Here is a 20532-nt window from a genome sequence, read left to right on the forward strand (position 1 = left end):
ATAGTAGTGGATAACGACCTAGTCAAGGGAGTCAAGACTTGAAGGAAGAGCAGGAGTTAATCAGATAAGTGGGGAGGGGAAATACCACCCAAGCAGAGGGACACACAGTAGAAAGACAGGAAAAGACTAGACCGGTGCATCACAGTAGCCACTAGCCACATGCAACAATTGAGCCCTTGGAATTTGGTTAGTGTGACCGAAACACTAAAATCTTAATTTTAGCTAATTAAAATTTAAAAACTGAAGCAGAATAAACTTTAAAATATTGATTGTATGTTGAAATGATCATATTTGGGACATATGAGTTAAAACATTATTCATATTAACATCACCTGATTTTTTTTTTAATTTTTAAAAAATATGGCTACTAGAAAATTCTAAATTATATATGTGGCCCACATTATGTTTCCTTTGGACTGTGCTGGGTTAGACCATGTGGTTTGGTTCTAGGACACGGAACTCTCCCCTTTTCAATGAAGTAACGTGTAGTTGGAAGAAAACTGCACTTGGAGCCAGAGACCTATGGGTCCTGCCCCTCACTGGATGGATGACCTGGTGCACTCACTAAGCAGCCAGTAAATATCCCTTGAATGACCCGGAGTTTCTTCATTTGTCAAATGGAACCAGTAATACACACAGTTAGGATTTTAGGAGATCTAGAGTTGATTCTCGAGCAGTTCTCTGCCCCTTGCTCACTGTGCGACCTTGAAGCGGCCCCTGACCTCAGGTTCCCCTGCCCGTCAAAGCCGATGAGAGGCCCGGCGTGGGGAGGCTGGCAGGCAGGGTCACTGTCTGTCTGTTCATCTTACCTGAAGACATAGGCGGAATCCGACGAACTCGGGGCCGATTCCGCCACGGCTCCCTCAGGGGACCCTGTAAAGTTCTGGATGGGACACCCGACACCCGTTGTGCCCACAACCACCAGGAAGGGGTGCCCTTTGTTTTGTGGTCTGGGAGGAGGAAGAGGAGGAGGGACGTCGGGGAGAGGCCCATTTTGCGTTTGTAAGTCCTGACGTTCTCCAGGCAACGCGGGCCGCAGCCACCACGCGCACCTTTCCCACGACAACGGAGGCGTGGCGAGCCTCCACCTCGTCCACGAGACGCCGTTACCACGGCGACGGCCCCGGTAGGCGGGGGAGACCAGACCCAGGGGTTTGTGGGTAGGGTGAGTGTGGTTCCTCGTCCTAGCCCATAGCACGGGGCATGGAAGTGACTGCAGAAGACACTGCCTTTGTGGAGTCTATTAAATATATCGGGGGTAGTCCTCAAGAGTTTCTGGTGCTTCGCGTAGGCTCGCGTTGGGGACCGTGCCGTGCCGGGCACCCCCACCTCCCTCGGTGGTAGAGCCCAGCGTGGCTGCGTGTGCGCGTGCGCGCGGCCGGCGGAGAGGAGGTGCCAGTGGTCGAGGTCGTGGCGGGGGACGCGGCCTCTGCTGGGTACCTAGCGGGAGGTCGGGGGGTTCTCTTGGAACTTCAGCTTCCGGGGCACGTCAGGTACGTCTCCGAGCCCGGCGTCGCCCGAGGGCCCGAGGAGGGTTGGGACACCCGGGCGTTCCCCAGGGTACCCAGGGCCTCCCCGCAGCTGGGGCAGCCGGAGGGCGCGGAGCAGGGGGCGGGGGCCGGGTTTACCGCAGGCCCGTCACCTCCTTTATCCAAGTGTGTTTCCTCGTTTGTAAATTGGGGTGGTAATTCTTCTCGTAAGTCAGCTGTGAAGGTGATTAACCAGAGCATGCGAATGAACGTGTGTTTGCTACCGTTAGTTAACAGCCCTGGGTGGGCGTGTACCTGCGTGGCTTATACTTGGTTGGCTCTGAACTCTTTGAGAGTCCGATGAAAGCGAGAGACTGCTTCCTCACCTTCTTGTTAGATTAAAATAAGATAATGTATTTTATGGCCCATTTGCAAACTGTAAAGCGTTGCACAGTGTTGAAGTGATTATTATCATCAGCGCAGAGGAGTAGACCTTATTTGAAGCCCAATTCCACCGCCTTCCCACGGCGTGATTGGGAGCAAGTTACTTAACTTCTCTAAGCCTCAGTTTTCTGATCTGTAGACGGGAACAAACTACTTGATCTACTTCTGCTAGGGTTGTTGTGAGCATCAAATGCCACCGTTTTTTAAAAACACTGAAGCACAAAACAGTCTGTGAGTGGGTACTATTGTTACCCTCGGGGCCCAGGGAAGGTAAGTTGCAGGGTCCCACTGGGGTTGAGAAGCAGAGCAATGGTTGGAACCTAGAAGCTCTCCTTTGTGCTGAGCCCTTTCTCTCCAGCGAGTTTCACTGGAAAGAAGGCTTCCTTGGGCCAAGGGTACAGCTGGGACCTCTTGGTCCACACTAATATTCTAGGATCCCAGGATCTCAGCCAGAGTTGTTTGTAGATGAGTGGATCTGACTTAAAAGCTAGTCCAGACCCTTCCTTTTCCTCATCTGTAATATATTGGTGACGGTGCTTGGCTTAAGTGTTGTGAGAATGAGTGAGGTCATGCGTGAAGTGCCCTTGTTAAAACCTGGAGAAATAAAGTTACTTGGCCAGGGTTTAGCAGGCAACTGAGGGGCAGATCCAGGCCTAGAACTTGGTCTGTTGTGTCCAGGTGATATGCTCAGGCTTAGTGCTCTTAGCACCATTGTGGGCTTTGCAAGAACAACTTGGCTTATTTTTCCTTCTTCAAATATCTCCAGATCTTGGAGGGGCAGGGACTGCTTTTCATCTGGTTTTTTGTTCATTTGTTTGGTTTGTTTTTTCATAAGTAATATATGGATATATTATCATTGTAATAATTTATTAAATCCAGAAATATGGTTCTTTAATCTAACTTTATATTGTAACATGAAATTGCCATTATTAGGCTTTTTTTTTTTTTTTTTTAACCTTTAAAATGGCAAATTCAGGGAATTCCCTGATGGTCCAGTGGTTAGGACTCGGTGCTCTCACTGCCAGGGACCCAGGTTCCATCCCTAGTTGGGGAGTTAAGATCCTGCAAGCTGCGCGACTCGGCCAAAAAAAATTAGAATTAAAATTAAAAGTTTTTAAAAATGGCAAATTCAGTCGAGTCAGCCATCCTACTTTCTTTCCCAGATTTAACCACTGTGTGCAGTTTATCCCTCCAAATCTTTTTTATTTAGCGACCTATATTCTCGCTTTTAATTTTCTTTTTGTCTTGTCATGTGAGATTATAGTCTACACATTGTTCTGTTGCTTGCTTTTTTTTTTTTTAATTAATTAATTAATTTATTTTTGGCTGCGTTTGGTCTTCGTTGCTGTGGGCGGGCTTTCTCTGGTTGCAGCGAGCGGAGGCTACTCTTCGTTGCGGTGCGCAGACTTCTCGTTGCGGTGGCTTCTCGTTGTGGAGCACGGGCTCTAGGCATGTGGGCTCAGTAGTTGTGGTTCTCGGGCTCTAGAGCGCAGCCTCAGCAGTTGTGGTGCACGGGCTTAGTTGCTCCGCGGCATGTGGGATCTTCCTGGAACAGGGCTCGAACCCATGTGCCCTGCGTTGGCAGGCAGGTTCTTAACCACTGCGCCACCAAGGAAGTCCCTCGCTTGCTTTTTTAATGTTAGAGTGGTCCATGTACAGCTGTCTCTCTGTCTTTACTTGCCGGCTAGTACTCCCTTATAAGAATGTGCCACGATGTATTTGGCTACACCAACCATTGGTAGGCATTTTGGATTGTTTCTTATTTTGCACTGTTATCAACAGTAAAGAATATTTGTGTGAACATGTCCAATTCTTTCTGGAGGAGAGTTTTTAGAAGCAGATTTGCTGCCCAAAAAGTATGCACATGAAAAACTTTGCTAGGTTTTGCCTAATTGAAAAAAATGATAGCATTTTATATGTTTCCACGAAGAGTAAATGAAAGTATCTTTTTCTCCATACCCTCACCAGCATTGGATATTATTGAGCTCTTAAATTTTGCCAGTGTGATGGATGAAAATGCTTCCTTTTATGATGTACCCCATAAGTTTTTTTTAATTTTTAATTTATCTTTTGATTTTTTAAATTTAAAAATTTTTAATTAAATTTTTTTTTTAATTTTTAAAAATTTAAAAAAATTTTTAAATTTTATTAATTAATTAATTAATTAATTAATTTATGGCTGCGTTGGGTCTTCATTGCTGCACGTGGGCTTTCTCTAGTTGCGGCAAGTGGGGGCTGCTCTTTGTTGCGGTGTGCAGGCTTCTCATTGCGGTGGCTTCTCTTGTTGCGGAGCACGGGCTCTAGGCACACGGGCTTCAGTAGTTGCAGCACGCAGGCTCAGTAGTTGTGGCTTGTGGGCTCTAGAGTGCAGGCTCAGTAGTGGTGGTGCACGGGCATAGTTGCTCCGCAGCATGTGGGATCTTCCCAGACCAGGGATCGAACCCATGTGCCCTACACTGGCAGGAGGATTCTTAACCAATGTGCCACCAGGGAAGTCCCCCCCACAAGTTATTAATACGAGGATAATTTGATACACATCTTTAGCCAGCTGACCATGGCTGTGGACCTTGGGAAAATTGGATAACTTCTCCGAGCCCTAGTTTTCTCATCTCTGATATGGACAGGAAAATTACCTTATGGGGTTACTACAAGGAATAAAAGAAAATTATGAAGTGTGCCCAGCATTGTGTCCAAACCCTAGTGGATACGTAGGAAGTGATATTAGTTAGTTTTTGTTGTGACCTTTTCTTTTTTGAGTTAAAAATCTTTCTTCCTGGGGCTTCCGTGGTGGTGCAGTGGTTAAGAATCTGCCTGCCAATGCAAAGGACACAGGTTCGAGCCCTGGCCCGGGAAGATCCCACATGCCGCGGAGCAACTAAGCCTGTGTGCCACAACTACTGAGCCTGAGGTCTAGGTCTAGAGCCCGCAAGCCACAACTACTGAGCCCACATGCCACAACTACTGAAGCCTGCGCACCTAGAGCCCGTGCTCCGCAACAAGAGAAGCCATGACAATGAGAACCCTGCACACCGCAACAAAGAGTAGCCCCCGCTCACCGCAACTAGAGAAAGCCCACGCACAGCAATGAAGACCCAACACAGCTAAAAATTAATTAATTAATTAATTTAAAAAAAATCTTTCTTCCTAGATATTCCCATTTCATTCCTGTTCCGCCCTCTGTAGACATAAGATTAATTGTCTTCCCTCTTCCACCCTTTTTCTTTTTTCCAGCAGAAACAATGCCAGGAGCTTCCACTGTGCTTAGGATGACATGGTAGCACAGCTTCAAATTCCCTCATCATCTTAGTCCTCAGTGCTGTCCCGTCCACCACCAAGCTGGAATCATTCTGGTTTGTCCAAGTCCTAAAGTGTTGTGCCCCAGCCCAAATGCCGTCTTCCAGGTCGTGGGTCTACCGCTATTTGTTTGTGGGTTTTTTTGGAATTTTATTTAATTTATTTTTTTATACAGCAGGTTCTTATTAGTCATCAGTTTTATACACATCAGTGTATACATGTCAATCCCAATCGCCCAATTCATCACACCACCACCCCCACCACCCCCGCCGCTTTCCCCCCTTGGTGTCCATACGTTTGTTCTCTACATGTGTCTCAATTTCTGCCCTGCAGACTGGTTCATCTGTACCATTTTTCTAGGTTCCACATATATGCATTAATATATGATATTTGTTTTTCTCTCTCTGACTTTCTTCACTCTGTATGACAGTCTCTAGATCCATCCATGTCTCAACAAATGACCCAATTTCGTTCCTTTTTATGGCTGAGTAATGTTCTATTGTATATATGTACCACATCTTCTTTATCCATTCGTCTGTCGATGGACATTTAGGTTGCTTCCATAGCCTGGCTACTGTAAATAGTGCTGCAATGAACATTGGGGTGCATGTTGTCTTTTTGAATTATGGTTTTCTCTGGGTATATGCCCAGTAGTGGGATTGCTGGATCATATGGTAATTTTATTTTTAGTTTTTTAAGGAACCTTGATACTGTTCTCCATAGTGGCTGTAGCAATTTACATTCCCACCAACAGTGCAAAGGGTTCCCTTTTCTCCACACCCTCTCCAGCATTTGTTGTTTGTAGATTTTCTGATGACGCCCATTCTAACTGGTGTGAGGTGGTACCTCATTGTAGTTTTGATTTGCATTTCTCTAATAATTAGTGATGTTGAGCAGCTTTTCATGTGCTTCTTGGCCATCTGTATGACTTCTTTGGAGAAATGTCTATTTAGGTCTTCTGCCCATTTTTGGATTGGGTTGTTTGTTTTTTTTAATACTGAGCTTCATGAGCTGTTTATATATTTTGGAGATTAATCCTTTGTCCATTGACTCGTTTGCAAATATTTTCTCCCATTCTGAGGGGTGTCTTTTCGTCTTGTTTATGCAAAAGCTTTGAAGTTTCATTAGGTCCCAATTGTTTATTTTTGTTTTTATTTCCATTACTCTAGGAGGTGGATCAAAAAAGACCTTGCTGTGATTTATGTCAAAGAGTGTTCTTCCTACGTTTTCCTCTAAGAGTGTTACAGTGTCTGGTCTTACATTTAGGTCTCTAATCCATTTTGAGTTTATTTTTGTGTATGGTGTTAGGGAGTGTTCTAATTTCATTCTTTTACATGTAGCTGTCCAGTTTTCCCAGCACCACTTATTGAAGAGACGGTCTTCTCTCCATTGTATATCCTTGCCTCCTTTGTGATAGATTAGTTGACCATAGGTGCGTGGGTTTATCTCTGGGATTTCTATCTTGTTCCATTGATCTATGTTTCTGTTTTTGTGCCAGTACCATATTGTCTTGATTACTGTAGCTTTGTAGTATAGTCTGAAGTCGTCCAGCTCTGTTTTTTTCCCTCAAGACTGCTTTGGCTATTCGGGGTCTTTTGTGTCTCCATACAAATTTTAAGAATTTTTGTTCTAGTTCCGTAAAAAAATGCCATTGGTAATTTGATAGGGATTGCATTGAATCTGTAGATTGCTTTGGGTGGTATAGTCATTTTCACAATATTGATTCTTCCAATCCAAGAACATGGTATATCTCTCCATCTGTTGGTATCATCTTTAATTTCTTTCATCAGTGTCTTACAGTTTTCTGCATACAGGTCTTTTGTCTCCCTAGGTAGGTTTATTCCTAGGTATTTTATTCTTTTTGTTGCAATGGTAAATGGGAGTGTTTCCTTAATTTCTCTTTTAGATTTTTCATCATTAGTGTACATAGGAATGCAAAAGATTTCTGTGCATTAATTTTGTAAACTGCAACTTTACCAAATTCAATGATTAGATCTAGTAGTTTTCTGGTGGCATTTTTGGGATTCTGTATGTATAGTATCATGTCATCTGCAAACAGTGACAGTTTTACTTCTTCTTTTGCAATTTGTATTCCTTTTGTTTCTTTTTCTTCTCTGATTGCCATGGCTAGGACTTCCAAAACTATGTTGAATAATAGTGGTGAGAGTGGACATCCTTGTCTTGTTCCTAATCTTAGAGGAAATGCTTTCAGTTTTTCACCATTGAGAATGATGTTTGCTGTGGGTTTGTTGTATATGGCCTTTATTATGTTGAGGTAGGTTCCCTCTATGCCCACTTTCTGGAGAGTTTTTAGCATAAATGGGTGTTGAATTTTGTCAAAAGCTTTTTCTGCATCTATTGAGATGATCATATGGTTTTTCTTCTTCAATTTGTTAATATGGTGTATCACATTGATTGATTTGCATGTATTGAAGAATCCTTCCATCCCTGGGATAAATCCCACTTGATTATGGTGTATGATCCTTTTAATGTGTTGTTGGATTCTGTTTGCTAGTGTTTTGTTGAGGATTTTTGCATCTATATTCATCAGTGATATTGGTCTGTAATTTTCTTTTTTTGTAGTATCTTTCTCTGATTTTGGTATCAGCGTGATAGTGGCCTCATAGGATGAGTTTGGGAGTGTTCCTTCCTCTGCAATTTTTTGGAAGAGTTTGAGAAGGATGAGTGTTAGCTTTTCTCTAAATGTTTAATAGAATTCACCCATGAAGCCATCTGGTCCTGGACTTTTGTTTGTTGGAAGATTTTTTTTTTTTTTTAAGGAATTCCTTTATTTTTATTTTTTATTTATTTATTTATTTATTTTTGTTTCTGTTGGGTCTTCATTTCTGTGCAAGGGCCTTCTCTAGTTGTGGCAAGTGGGGGCCACTCTTCATCGCAGAGCGCGGGCCTCTCACTATGGCGGCCTCTCTTGTTGCAGAGCACAAGCTCCAGACGCACAGGCTCAGTAGTTGTGGCTCACGGGCCTAGTTGCTCTGTGGCATGTGGGATCCTCCCAGACCAGGGTACGAACCTGTGTCCCCTGCATTGGCAGGCAGACTCTCAACCACTGCGCCACCAGGGAAGCCCTGTTGGAAGATTTTTAATCACAGTTTCAATTTCATTACTTGTGATTGGTCTGTTCATATTTTCTATTTCTTCCTGGTTCAGTCTTGGAAGGTTATACCTTTCTAAGAATTTGTCCATTTCTTCCAGGTGGTCCATTTTATTGACATAGAGTTGCTTGTAGTAGTCTCTTAGGATGCTTTGTATTTCTGCGGTGTCTGTTGTAACTTCTCCTTTTTCATTTCTAAGTTTATTGATTCGAGTCCTCTCCCTCTTTTTCTTGATGAGTCTGGCTAATGGTTTATCAATTTTGTTTACCTTCTCAAAGAACCAGCTTTTAGTTTTATTGATCTTGGCTATTGTTTTCTTTGTTTCTATTTCATTTATTTCTGCTCTGATCTTTATGATTTCTTTCCTTCTGCTAACTTTGGGCTTTGTTTGTTCTTCTTTCTCTAGTTCCTTTAGGTGTAAGTTTAGATTGTTTATTTGAGATTTTTCTTGTTTCTTGAGGTAGGATTGTATAGCTATAAACTTCCCTCTTAGAACTGCTTTTGCTGCATCCCATAGGTTTTGGATCGTTGTGTTTTCATTGTCATTTGTCTCTAGGTATTTTCTGATTTCCCTTTGATTTCTTCAGTGATCTCTTGGTTATTTAGTAACGTATTGTTTAGCCTCCATGTGTTTGTGTTCTTTACGTTTTTTTCCCTGTAATTCATTTCTATTCTCATAATGTTGTGGTCAGAAAAGATGCTTGATATGATTTCAATTTTCTTAAATTTACTGGGGCTTGATTTGTGACCCAAGATGTGATATATCCTAGAGAATGTTCCGTGCGCACTTGAGAAGAAAGTGTAATCTGCTGTTTTTAGATGGAATGTCTTATAAATATCAGTTAAATCTATCTGGTCTATTGTGTCATTTAAAGCTTCTGTTTCCTTATTTATTTTCATTTTGGATGATCTGTCCATTGGGGTAAGTGAGGTGTTAAAGTCCCCCACTATTATTGTGTTACTGTCAATTTCCTCTTTTATAGCTGTTAGCAGTTGCCTTATGTATTGAGGTGCTCCTATGTTGGGTGCATATATATTTATAATTGTTTTATGTTCTTCTTGGATTGATCCTTTGATCATTATGTAGTGTCCTTCCTTGTCTCTTGTAACATTCTTTATTTTAAAATCTATTTTATCGGATATGAGTATAGCTACTCCAGCTTTCTTCTGATTTCCATTTGCATGGAATATCTTTTTCCATCCCCTCACTTTCAGTCTGTATGTGTCCCCAGGTCTGAAATGGGTCTCTTGTAGACAGCATATATATGGGTCTTGTTTTTGTATCCATTCAGCAAGCCTGTGTCTTTTGGTTGGAGTATTTAATCCATTCACGTTTAAGGTAATTATCGATATGTATCTTCCTGTGACCATTTTCTTAATTGTTTTGGGTTTGTTTTTGTAGGTCCTTTTCTTCTCTGGTGTTTCCCACTTAGAGAAGTTCCTTTAGCATTTGTTGTACAGTTGGTTTGGTGGTGCTGAATTCTCTTAGCTTTTGCTTGTCTGTAAAGCTTTTGATTTCTCCATCAAATCTGAATGAGATCCTTGCCGGGTACAGTGATCTTGGTTGTAGGTTCTTCCCTTTCATCACTTTAAGTATATCATGCCACTCCCTTCTGGCTTGTAGAGTTTCTGCTGAGAAATCAGCTGTTAACCTTATGGGAGTTCCCTTGTATGTTGTCATTTTTCCCTTGCTGCTTTCAATAAGTTTTTCTTTGTCTTTAATTTTTGCCAATTTGATTACTATGTGTCTCGGTGTGTTTCTCCTTGGGTTTATCCTGTATGGGACTCTCTGTGCTTCCTGGACTTGGGTGGCTATTTCCTTTCCCATGTTAAGGAAGTTTTCGACTAATCTCTTCAAATATTTTCTCTGGTCCTTTCTCTCTCTCTTCTCCTTCTGGGACCCCTATAATGCAAATGTTGTTGCGTTTAATGTTGTCCCAGAGGTCTCTTAGGCTGTCTTCATTTCTTTTCATTCTTTTTTCTTTATTCTCTTCTGCAGCAGTGAATTCCACCATTCTGTCTTCCAGGTCACCTGTCCATTCTTCTGCCTCAGTTATTCTGCTATTGATTCCTTCTAGTATAGTTTTCATTTCGGGTATTGTATCGTTCATCTCTGTTTGTTTGTTCTTTAATTCTTCTAGGTCTTTGTTAAACATTTCTTGCATCTTCTCGATCTTTGCTTCCATTCTTTTTCCAAGGTCCTGGATCATCTTCACTATCATTATTCTGAATTCTTTTTCTGGAAGGTTGCCTATCTCCACTTCATTTAGTTGTTTTTCTGGGGTTTTATCTTGTTCCTTCATCTGGTACATAGCCCTTTGCCTTTTCATCTTGTCTATCTTTCTGTGAATGTGGTTTTTGTTCCACAGGCTGCAGGATTGTAGTTCTTCTTGCTTCTGCTGTCTGCCCTCATCTGGTGGATGAGGCTAAGAGGCTTGTGCAAGTTTCGTGATGGGAGGGACTGGTGGTGGGTAGAGCTGACTGTTGCTCTGGTGGGCAGAGCTCAGCAAAACTTTAATCTGCTTGGCTGCTGATGGGTGGGCCAGCGTTCCCTCCCTGTTGGTTGTTTGGCCCGAGGCAACCCAACACTGGAGGCTACCTGGGCTCTTTGGTGGGGCTAATGGAGGACTCTGGGAGGGCTCATGCCAAGGAGTACTCCCCAGAACTTCTGCTGCCAGTGTCCTTGTCCCCACAGTGAGCCACAGCCACCCCCCGCCTCTGCAGGAGACCCTCCAACACTAGCAGGTAGGTCTGGTTCAGTCTCCCCTGGGGTCACTGCTCCTTCCCCCGGGTCCCAATGTGCACACTACTTTGTGTGTCCCTTCCAAGAGTGGGGTCTCTGTTTCCCCCAGTCCTGTCGAAGTCCTGCAATCAAATCCCACTAGCCTTCAAAGTCTGATTCTCTAGGAATTCCTCCTCCTGTTGCCGGACCCCCAGACTGGGAAGCCTGTCATGGGGCTCAGAACCTTCACTCCAGTGGGTGGACTTCTGTGGTATAAGTGTTCTCCAATCTGTGAGTCACCCACCCAGCAGTTATGGGATTTGATTTTACTGTGATTGCGCCCCTCCTACCATCTCACTGTGGCTTCTCCTTTGTCTTTGGATGTGGGGTATCTTTTTTGGTGAGTTCCAGTGTCTTCCTGTCGATGATTGTCCAGCAGCTAGTTCTGATTCTGGTGTTCTCGCAAGAGGGAGTGAGAGCACGTCCTTCTACTCTGCCATCTTGGTTCAGGGCTCTCTACCACTGTTTGTTTGTTTGTTTCTTTCTTTATTTTTGGCTGTGTTGGGTCTTCGTTTCTGTGCCTGGGCTTTCTCTAGTTGCGGCAAGAGGGGGCCAGGCTTCATCGCGGTGCGTGGGCCTCTCACTGTTGCAGCCTCTCTTGTTGCGGAGCACAGGCTCCAGACGCGCAGGCTCAGTAGTTGTGGCTCACGGGCCTAGTTGCTCCACGGCATGTGGGATCTTCCCAGACCAGGGCTCGAACCCGTGTCCCCTGCATTGGAAGGCTAATTCTCAACCACTGCGCCACCAGGGACGCCCTCTACCACTGTTTTTAATCACAAACACAGGCCAGTAAAACTCTCATGAGCACATACCTCTAAATGTCTTATTTATTTATTTATAAGTCATATATGCATGTATTTCTGTACAGTGTATATATGTATTGTAAAGCTTCCAAAGAACCTTCTAAACTTTTATCATTAATTTTAGTGATGTTAATTTCTGCATCACTGAAAACGGCACAGAATTTCTTCTTCATTTTCTCATTTAATATGTATCTTGCTAATTGTGATTAATTCCTACCATGAGTTATCTTTTAATGATAGTTGACATAAAACCTTGTTGCAGATAGTCTTGAGAGATTCCCTCTCTTTTTGGCCAACTTCCTATCAGATATGATAAACTCATTACTATTTCTATCTCATAATGTGGTGAAGGAAGATTTTTATACCTGGGAGTAGGAAAAGGGAGAGCTCTGGTACTTTCTTTTTGCTCACCTGTGCTTTCATTATTGTTATCATCGGTCTACAATTTCTTAGAGGGAATCTTTTTAAGCTATTTTTGTATTACACATTAAAATTGTGTAATACATGGGAAGAAATGAACTGTGACCCTGCCCCACACCACATACAAAAGTTAATTGCAGATGAGTCATAGTCCTAAATGTGAAAGCCGAAAGAGAAAATTTCCAAAAGTTAATATATGAAAATATCATGACCTTACAGTAGGCAAAAATTTCTTAAATAGGACACAAAAACACTAATCATTAAAAACATTTTTTGATAAGTTAGATCCCATTAAAATTAAGAACTTCTTTAATCAAAAAGGAACCAATAGTACTTCCCTGGTGGTGCAGTGGTTAAGAATCTGCCTGCTAATGCGGGGGCACAGGTTCGAGCCCTGGTCCGGGAAGATCCTACATGCCGCAGAGCAACTAAGCCCGTGCGCCACAACTACTGAGCCTGCTTTCTAGAGCCCGTGAGCCACAGCTGCTGAGCCCTCGTGCCACAGCTACTAAAGCCCATGCGCCTAGAGCCCGTGCTCCGCAACAAGAGAAGCCACTGCAATGAGAAGCCCGTGCACCACAACGAAGAGTAGCCCCCGCTCGCTGCAACTAGAGAAAGCCCGCGCGCAGCAACGAAGACCCAATGCAGCCAAAAAAAATAAATAAAATTTTAAGAAAAACGAAGAAAACTTTAAAAGAAACCTATAAAAAAGCAAAAAGGCAAGTCCCAGAAAAGGCTTCATTTCTTGAAAATGGAGTATATGTAGAAGCTGTTACCCTAGCTGTGAGTCTTACCAGTGTTCATGAATAAGTAGGATCACATGCCTTGCCCTAGAGTGTAAATCTGGTGATGCCAATTTGTGACAAAACTTAAGACAGGCCAGTTAGGCACTTGCCTGTGGTTAACGTGAACTGTAGAGCCACACAGACCTGCGTTCTAATACTCGCTCACACTTAGGACCTTAGTCTTTCTAAACCTCATCTGTCAAATAGGTATAGGAAAAGGAACTAAACAGAGAGTGGTTGTGAGGCCTGAGATATTGCCAAGGTTTTGGCACTATGCCTAGCACATAGTGAGCACTCAGCACATGGGAGCTGAGGATTGTTACCCAGGATTGTTAATGGCCGCATGATAAGATGTGTGTTTTCATGATTCCAGGACAGGGGCGCAAGGTCACTGACCCAACTCTTTGTATCCCTGACTTTTTCTGACCCTAGGAGAAGGGAGCATTGACCTTTCCTTCATCAGGCCAAAGATGCCTCTCTTTGGGAGTACATTCAGTCCGAAGAAGACGCCCCCTCGGAAGTCTGCGTCTCTCTCCAACCTGCATAATGTGAGTGTCAGCACGGGGCTCAACCTGGTGTGCAGCGTGACTGGAGCATTGAGCCTCGTTTCTTATGGAAAGTGTGGTCCTCCAGAGGTATCCTCGTGGGAGGGCATCCTTTTAATTCATATTATTGCTATTGCTGAAAACATTTTTTAACTCCTTTTTGGGAATTATTGTCAGAGCTTGTTGAAGAACCTTAAAAGATAGTCGTCCTCATTATGATTTGGGGGACCAAATGATGTTATCCAATTTGACTTCACTTTACTCCAAAGACTTGTCCAGGAATCAGTTCTAGTCATGTCTAAGAATCAAATTTATTCTCAAAGGATGATGTTTTGCTATCATTAAGAGCGTTCAAAAGGATATATCAGGGCTTTCCTTGTGGCGCAGTGGTTGAGAATCTGCCTGCCAATGCAGGGGACACGGGTTCGAGCCCTGGTCTGGGAAGATCCCACATGCTGCAGAGCGACTAGGCCCGTGAGCCACAATTGCTGAGCCTGTGCGTCTGGAGCCTGTGCTCTGCAACAAGAGAGGCCGCGATAGTGAGAGGCCCGCGCACCGCGATGAAGAGTGACCCCCACTTGCCGCAACTAGAGGAAGCCCTCGCACAGAAACGAAGACCCAACACAGCCATAAACAAACAAACAAACAAATAAATAAATAAAAATTTTTTTAAAAAAGCATATATCACAGCTCCAAAGACAGTTTCTGAGCTCCTTGAGGGCAGAGGGGTTGCATTCATTTCTGTATATCCAGTACCAGTCCTGGTGCAGGGCGGGCGCTCAGTGAGCTGTAGAAACACTGAAAAACACATTAAAGAACAGCTACTACTACTCATTGGGCCTTAGCATTTTATGCCTTTTCCAGGACATACGTAGCTCCATAAGAAACAAATGATAGCTCGGGCATATTACATTTAAAAAGAATTTTTCACTTTATTAAAAATTTACAGTAGGATTTCTTAAACTGGTAAGTGCCCTGTAGATACGAAATAATTCAGTTTGCAAATTTCAGCATATATAGCTTTTCCAGAAAATATCTATGGTATAAAGCTGTACGTTTCTTCTCTCTTATAGTTTAAAAGTTTTGGGGATACCTTATTTAATTTTCTGACTTTAAAAAAATTACTAAATGTGCTGGGTAAGGATTATAGAGAAGAAATGAGTTGTTGGGACCATACCGTTAGCAGGAGAGGTGCTGGGCCTAGAGCCCCTGTGCTCCGGCCTCCCGAAGCCAGCATGCGCGTCTCCCCCACAGTTGGATCGGTCGACCCGGGAGGTGGAGCTGGGCCTTGACTATGGAATGCCCACCATGAACCTGGCTGGGCAGAGCCTGAAGTTTGAAAACGGCCAGTGGATAGCAGGTGGGCTGCATTTCCTACCATTTTGCCCAGCAAGATGGTGGAAGGAAACCGCCCTTGTGACTGCTGCTTGTGTCCTTCCACCAGAGACAGGGATTAGCGGAGGCGTGGACCGGAGGGAGGCCCAGCGCCTCCGGAGGCGGAACCAGCAGCTGGAGGAAGAGAACAATCTCTTGCGGCTGAAGGTGGACATCCTGCTGGACATGGTGAGGAGGGTGGGGGGGAGGGAAGCCTTGGCTCTCCTTGGGCAGGTCCACTGCGAGTCCTTTCAGCCAGCCCACACCTCTCGAGTGCCAGTTTGCTCAGGTACATTGCTGTGAATCCAAAGATGCAAAACCAAATCAGACGCAGTCCCCACCCTCCAGGGCTCCCAGTCTAGTGGGGAGATAGACAGTAAACACAGTGACAGTGCCTCATGGTAAGGGCAGTGATCAGAGTCTGTCCGGGGCCTGGCACCCACACATGGGGGAGAGAGATTCCTTCTGTCCAGTCAGGAGGATGTTGCAGGGGAAGGGATATTTGAGCTGAATGTGGAAAGATAAAGGTGGGAATGGAGGCTGGGATGAAGGCATTCAGGAAGAAGGACAGCCTGCTCCTGGCTGGACAAGGTCCTGCACCACGCAGCCATTAGTCAGTGCCCCGCGCAGACCTGCCGAGGGGCACTCTCTGCGTTGGCATCGGTTTCCTGTGGCTTTTAAAAACCCAGTAACCTGTTGAGCCTAGGGGTGTGTGTGACGGTTGGTTGAGAGGCAGGAGAGCACACACTGCAGTGGTTAAGAGCATGTGTCTAGAGCTAAACTGCCCAGGTCCCTGGCCCAGCTCCACCACTGGCTGTGTGACTTCAGGCAAGTTACTTAGCTGCTCTGTATCTGTAAGAAACGTAGTATCTTCAGCAATAAAATGGGCACGATAGTAGGATCTGCCTCATTAGTGAGTTAATAATATAAGCAAAGCTCTTGGAATAGTGTCTTGCTCAGGAAGTGCAGCTCTTCTGTTTCACAGTAAGCTGACCTCTGGAGTTTGTATCTCTCCATCCCTGCCTGGAGTGTCTTCCACCCTCTCCTCTAAAGGCCACTGAAGGATTCTGATGCGGGAAGTGGCATGCTTTTTTAAACATTTTTACGTGAGCCACGACTCAAAAGCAACTTAGACCTTAGTCCTTTAACCTTAAAATCACCAGTATTTGCCTTTTTCCTCCCCTGAAACCTGGTGTCCTTCGCGCAGTGAGTGGCACGCAATCCTAGGTGATCAAAAATGTTGATAGAATGGATGGTGAATGTTCTTCAAGTGCTTGAGGCCCTGGGTCATCAGGAGGTTACTTTCTGCCCAGTTACCAAGGGGTTCCCGTCGTGGAGGCTGCCGGCAGCGTTAAGGGAAATGCCGTGGGGCTTCTCCCAGCGCGCAGGGCTGGCCTTGCCAACCTGAAACGTAGCCCAGAAACGTCCTCCTTTATAACGGTTTGCTGCTCTACTTCCAGCTCTCTGAGACCACCGCCGAATCCCACTTAATGGAGAAGGAGCTGGATGAACTGAAGAGTGTCAGCCGGCGGAGAAAATGAAGACCCCAAAGACACCCGTTAGGAGCACAGGGGGAAACCCATTCATCAGAAGAGGAGGATGTGGCTGAGGGAATTTTTAACCAAACTAGTGGATTAGGTCCTGGGAGAGTATCATATAATGGGGCCAAAGGCACTGGCCCCCTTAGGTCGACAGTAGGAAGGTGACAGCGTAGTGGATTCCAGGCCAGTCCTGTGCTTCACAGCATAAGGAGGCCTCCTCAGGGAGGTCTGGGGTGACGGAGGCCTTTGGGTGTTCTCCAGTCACTTAACACACAAATGCCCGCAGCCCAGGCTCACCCTCATCGGACGGAGTTCGTCGTATCATCCCCTCACACTGTTGTGTGTGGTGCGGCATCAGGTGTACAGAGCCTTGTTGTTAGGGGTCTCAGATAAGGAGCCCTCCTGGTTCTCTGCCCTTCAGGCCACTCTCTCCCTCCTTTAAAGAACACGCGTTCCCCAAATCCACAGCCTCCTCTGGCTTCAGCTTCTCAGCAGCAAGCACCGACCTCCCACGGCAACACTATATTTTTGTGCTACTTTCCTGTTTACCGTACTTTTTTAAATTAAATGATGTTCTGTAATCTCTCTCTGGCCGAAGTGACTGAAAAAAGAAACATCAGTTCTTGAAGAAGTAAATAATGGAGGCTGGGTTCTAAGCTTCCGACGCTCCATCCAAAGACAGAACTTTTAGGTTGTGGGGGAAGGTCACCGCGGCAGGAGAAGCATTCCAGCTTCCTGGGCGTTGGCAGAGGCTGATCTGGAACAGAGCGGTCTCTCTGCTCAGATTCCCCTGCCTTCCTCTTTCGGGGTGTTGGAACTAGCCTGGACCGGGCAGGGACCGAGTGGTTGGGATGGGGGGCTGCTCTCCCGGAGTGGGAATCTGTGTCTTCCAGTGAGCTGGGCTTCTCTGGCTGGGGGAGGGAGCCAGACAAAGGCAGTAAGAGGGAGTCGAGCTTCCAAAGTCAAGGGGGGAGGCACTGAGGGTGGGGACACAGAGCCCCAGGCTCTAGACCAGGGATGGCTACTAAGGTCAGAACACCTGTCACCCACCTGGATGGGGCTCAGGATGGTGCTCACACTCTCATTTCCTCCTCCGCTCAGCCCTGTGGAGCAGGGCCTGTCAGGCAGCATGCCTACTGGCAGATAAGGAACCAAACCGCAGGAGGTTCAGAAACTGGTCTAGGATCGGACAGCAGAAATGTGGGAGCCTGCTGATTCCCAGCCCACAGTGAAAGAGGGGAGCTGGGTGGGGGGCTGCCTCAAATGGAGGCTGCTGTGCGTAGACCATCCTCAGGGCCAGCTCCGTGGCGGATGGATAGAGAAGAACGATCTGTAGCCCCAGCCCATAACCTTCCTTCCTGATAATAGGCGAGACTAATTCAGAAGACATTGGAAAAGGATGTTATATGAGGGTGTAAATCTTCAGATGCAGTTGATAGGCGCAATTGAGAGTTTGCCTATTCCTAGACCAGTATCATTAGCAACCATTTACCCTGCACCCTGGATACCAGACATCTGTAGACAGTCCCCCTGACTTATGATGGTTCAACTTACAATTTTTCGACTTTGGTGGTACAAAAGTGATACGCATTTAGTATAAACTGTACTTCGAATTTTGAATTTTGATAGTTTTCCGGGCTAGCGAAATGCAATACGATGCTCATGATACGAGGCAGTGGCAGTGAGCTGCAGCTCCCCATCAGCACGCAGTCACGAGGATAAACAATCAACACACTTAAAACCAGTCTGGACCCAGACAACCATTCTGTTTTTCATTTCAGTACAGTATCCGAAAAATTACATGAGATATTCAACACTTTTTGTAAAATAGGCTTTGTGTTAGATGATTTTGCCCACCTGTAGGCTAATGTAAGTGTTCTGAGCACATGTAAGTTGGCTAAGCTACGATGTCTGGTAGGTTAGGAGTATTACATGCATTTTCGACTTATGTTTTCAACTTATGATGGGTTTATTGGGACATAAACCAAAGAAGGGCTATATTTCTAATTCTCATGAGAATTTTTCAAGTTTGTTATCGTCATCCCCTGCTTTTAGATGAAGAAACAAGCCCAGCAAGGTGATACAGCTGGGAGGGAAGGAGCTAGGACTGAAACCTTTGGAGTCAGGAGGGGCACATTTGGTTGTCATAGTGACGTGGGTCCTGGTCCCCTCCGCACCACCACTGGCACCTGAGGGGGCTGCAGCCACGTGGGACACCTCCGCAGTGAAGAAGGACTTGTATTTGGGGTGATGAGGGAAGCAAGCCATTGGTGAGTTTCAGCAGAAGAATGCTATGATTGACTTTAAAACAAAAAAAAGATCCCTCTGGCTTCTGTGTGGTCAGAACAGACTGAAGAGCGCAAGGCTGGGACCAGGGAAGTGGCAGTAGAGGAGGTGAAGTGGTCAAATTCTAGGCAGGAATTGAAGGTGGAGCCCACCATCAAATTGTAAGTTTGCTGATGGATGTGGTGTGTGAGCTGAGTCAAGGATAATCCTATTAATGAAAATCTGTAAGAAATGGGAAAAAGAATCAGCTATATGTCACCACCCTAACCCTTGTTGGTTTTCTTCCCCGCACTGAAATGCTACGTACTTTCAGGAATTCCCTGGCGGTCCAGTGGTTAGGACTCTGCGCTTTCACTGCTGAGGACCCAGGTTCAATCCCTGGCCAAGGAGCTAAGATCCTGAAAGCTGGGCAGTGTGGCCCCCAAAAAAAAGAAAAAAAAAATGCTACATACTTTAAAGATTTACCTTTTTGTCCGATACATATATTAGGTTCTGGCTAAAATACTTCCTCCTCAAAGCCTTTATTGACCAAGTCTACTACTTGTGGGGGCACCCAAGTAAATAGCGCTGTCTACTTTACATTATCATTTGTAATCACTACAACGGTTTTGTAAATTTCTGAGCTGAGTGTCAGATTAGGGAAGAACTGTTACTGAAGAGCTGAGATGGAAAGTTCTGAGGGTGTGAGGGAGGGAGTGCAAAAAATCAGAGGAAATCTTACAGTTTGAGGCTTAACAAGGGGATCCATATGCACAATCGTACAGAAATGGGCTAATGTGTATGTTTTATTGGGGGGGGAGTACTTATAGCTTTTGTAAAATTCTCAAAGGGATCTACGCCCCACACGGAAGCGAACTGAATTAGGAACTACTATACTACCAGTTTCACGTTCTGACAAGACAGGAACAGGAAAGGTGGAGACCATGGACTTGAGGGATAGGGAATGAGAGGAGCTAAGGTGTGGGTTTCCAGAACACGTCGTCACCATCCAGCTGGCAGAGTCAGCTTTGTGCCCAGCATGGGACATTACCATTTACTTGATGGCACCCTCACTTGTGCCTCGATTGAGGGCCCTGGGCTGGCATCAGTCTTACCATATGTCTTCTTTGCTGCCACTGAGCATTTCCCCTTGAAACCTTCAGTGAAGGTTTTCCTCCTTCATCTCCAGCAGCTCCTCCTCGAATCTCTTGGATTGGGGGAAGAAGGTGCCCCTCCCCACCCCTGACCTTTTTTGGGGGATAGTTGTTCTGTTTTTCTTGTTGTTATTACTCTGATTTTTTTTGCTTTTAATTAAATTGTTTTATGTGGCAAAACGCATAACATAAAATTTACCATCTTAACTATTTTAAAGCATACAGTTAAGTAATATTAGTGCATTAATTCTGTTGTACAGCCATCACCACCACCCATCTCCATAACTGTTCATCTTGTAAAACTGAAGCTGTTGTATACCCATCAAAAACTAACTCCCCATCTCCTCCCTGCCAGCCCCTGGCAACCACCATTCTACTCTCTGTCTATGATTTTGACTAAGTACCCCCTGACCTGCCTGATTCCACAGGGCTCTGTCTTTCTCACTTTGCCTTTTCTAGATCATCACATCTATTCCTAAGGTTTGAATGCTCTGCATGACATGATTCCCAATATTTTTTCTAATCCTTTGACAATTTCATAAA

At 44.9% G+C, this 20532-nt stretch overlaps 1 protein-coding gene across 5 annotated transcripts; it reads left to right on the forward strand.

Annotated features, from left to right (window-relative positions):
• Positions 1-1357: 1357 nt before the first annotated feature.
• CBY1 (chibby 1, beta catenin antagonist) lies at positions 1358-17155 on the forward strand. 5 transcript variants are annotated; one of them, XM_059936977.1, is made up of 7 exons: positions 1358-1493; positions 5145-5263; positions 11016-11065; positions 13543-13658; positions 14910-15015; positions 15100-15218; positions 16490-17155. In XM_059936977.1, the coding sequence occupies exons 4-7, from the start codon at positions 13581-13583 to the stop codon at positions 16568-16570; spliced, it is 384 nt and encodes a 127-aa protein (XP_059792960.1). In that variant the 5' UTR covers positions 1358-1493; positions 5145-5263; positions 11016-11065; positions 13543-13580; the 3' UTR covers positions 16571-17155. The 5 variants fall into 5 exon arrangements, with proteins under 5 accessions (XP_059792960.1, XP_059792962.1, XP_059792961.1 ...); XM_059936979.1 differs by having other exon boundaries at positions 5148-5263; XM_059936978.1 differs by lacking the exon at positions 11016-11065.
• The last annotated feature ends 3377 nt before the right edge of the window (positions 17156-20532 follow it).

This window comes from Balaenoptera ricei, chromosome 10 (genome assembly GCF_028023285.1).
Source record: "Balaenoptera ricei isolate mBalRic1 chromosome 10, mBalRic1.hap2, whole genome shotgun sequence".
Classification (NCBI taxonomy): domain Eukaryota; kingdom Metazoa; phylum Chordata; class Mammalia; order Artiodactyla; family Balaenopteridae; genus Balaenoptera; species Balaenoptera ricei.

Excerpts from the sequence above, each read along its gene's own strand:
- CBY1 (XM_059936976.1), top strand. The coding sequence starts at position 10,963 with ATGCCAAGGAGTACTCCCCAGAACTTCTGCTGCCAGTGTCCTTGTCCC. Across the intron at positions 11,066-13,542 it reads AGACCCTCCAACACTAGCAG|GAGAAGGGAGCATTGACCTT; the intron begins GTAGGTCTGGTT and ends TTCTGACCCTAG. Across the intron at positions 13,659-14,909 it reads CTCTCTCCAACCTGCATAAT|TTGGATCGGTCGACCCGGGA; the intron begins GTGAGTGTCAGC and ends TCTCCCCCACAG.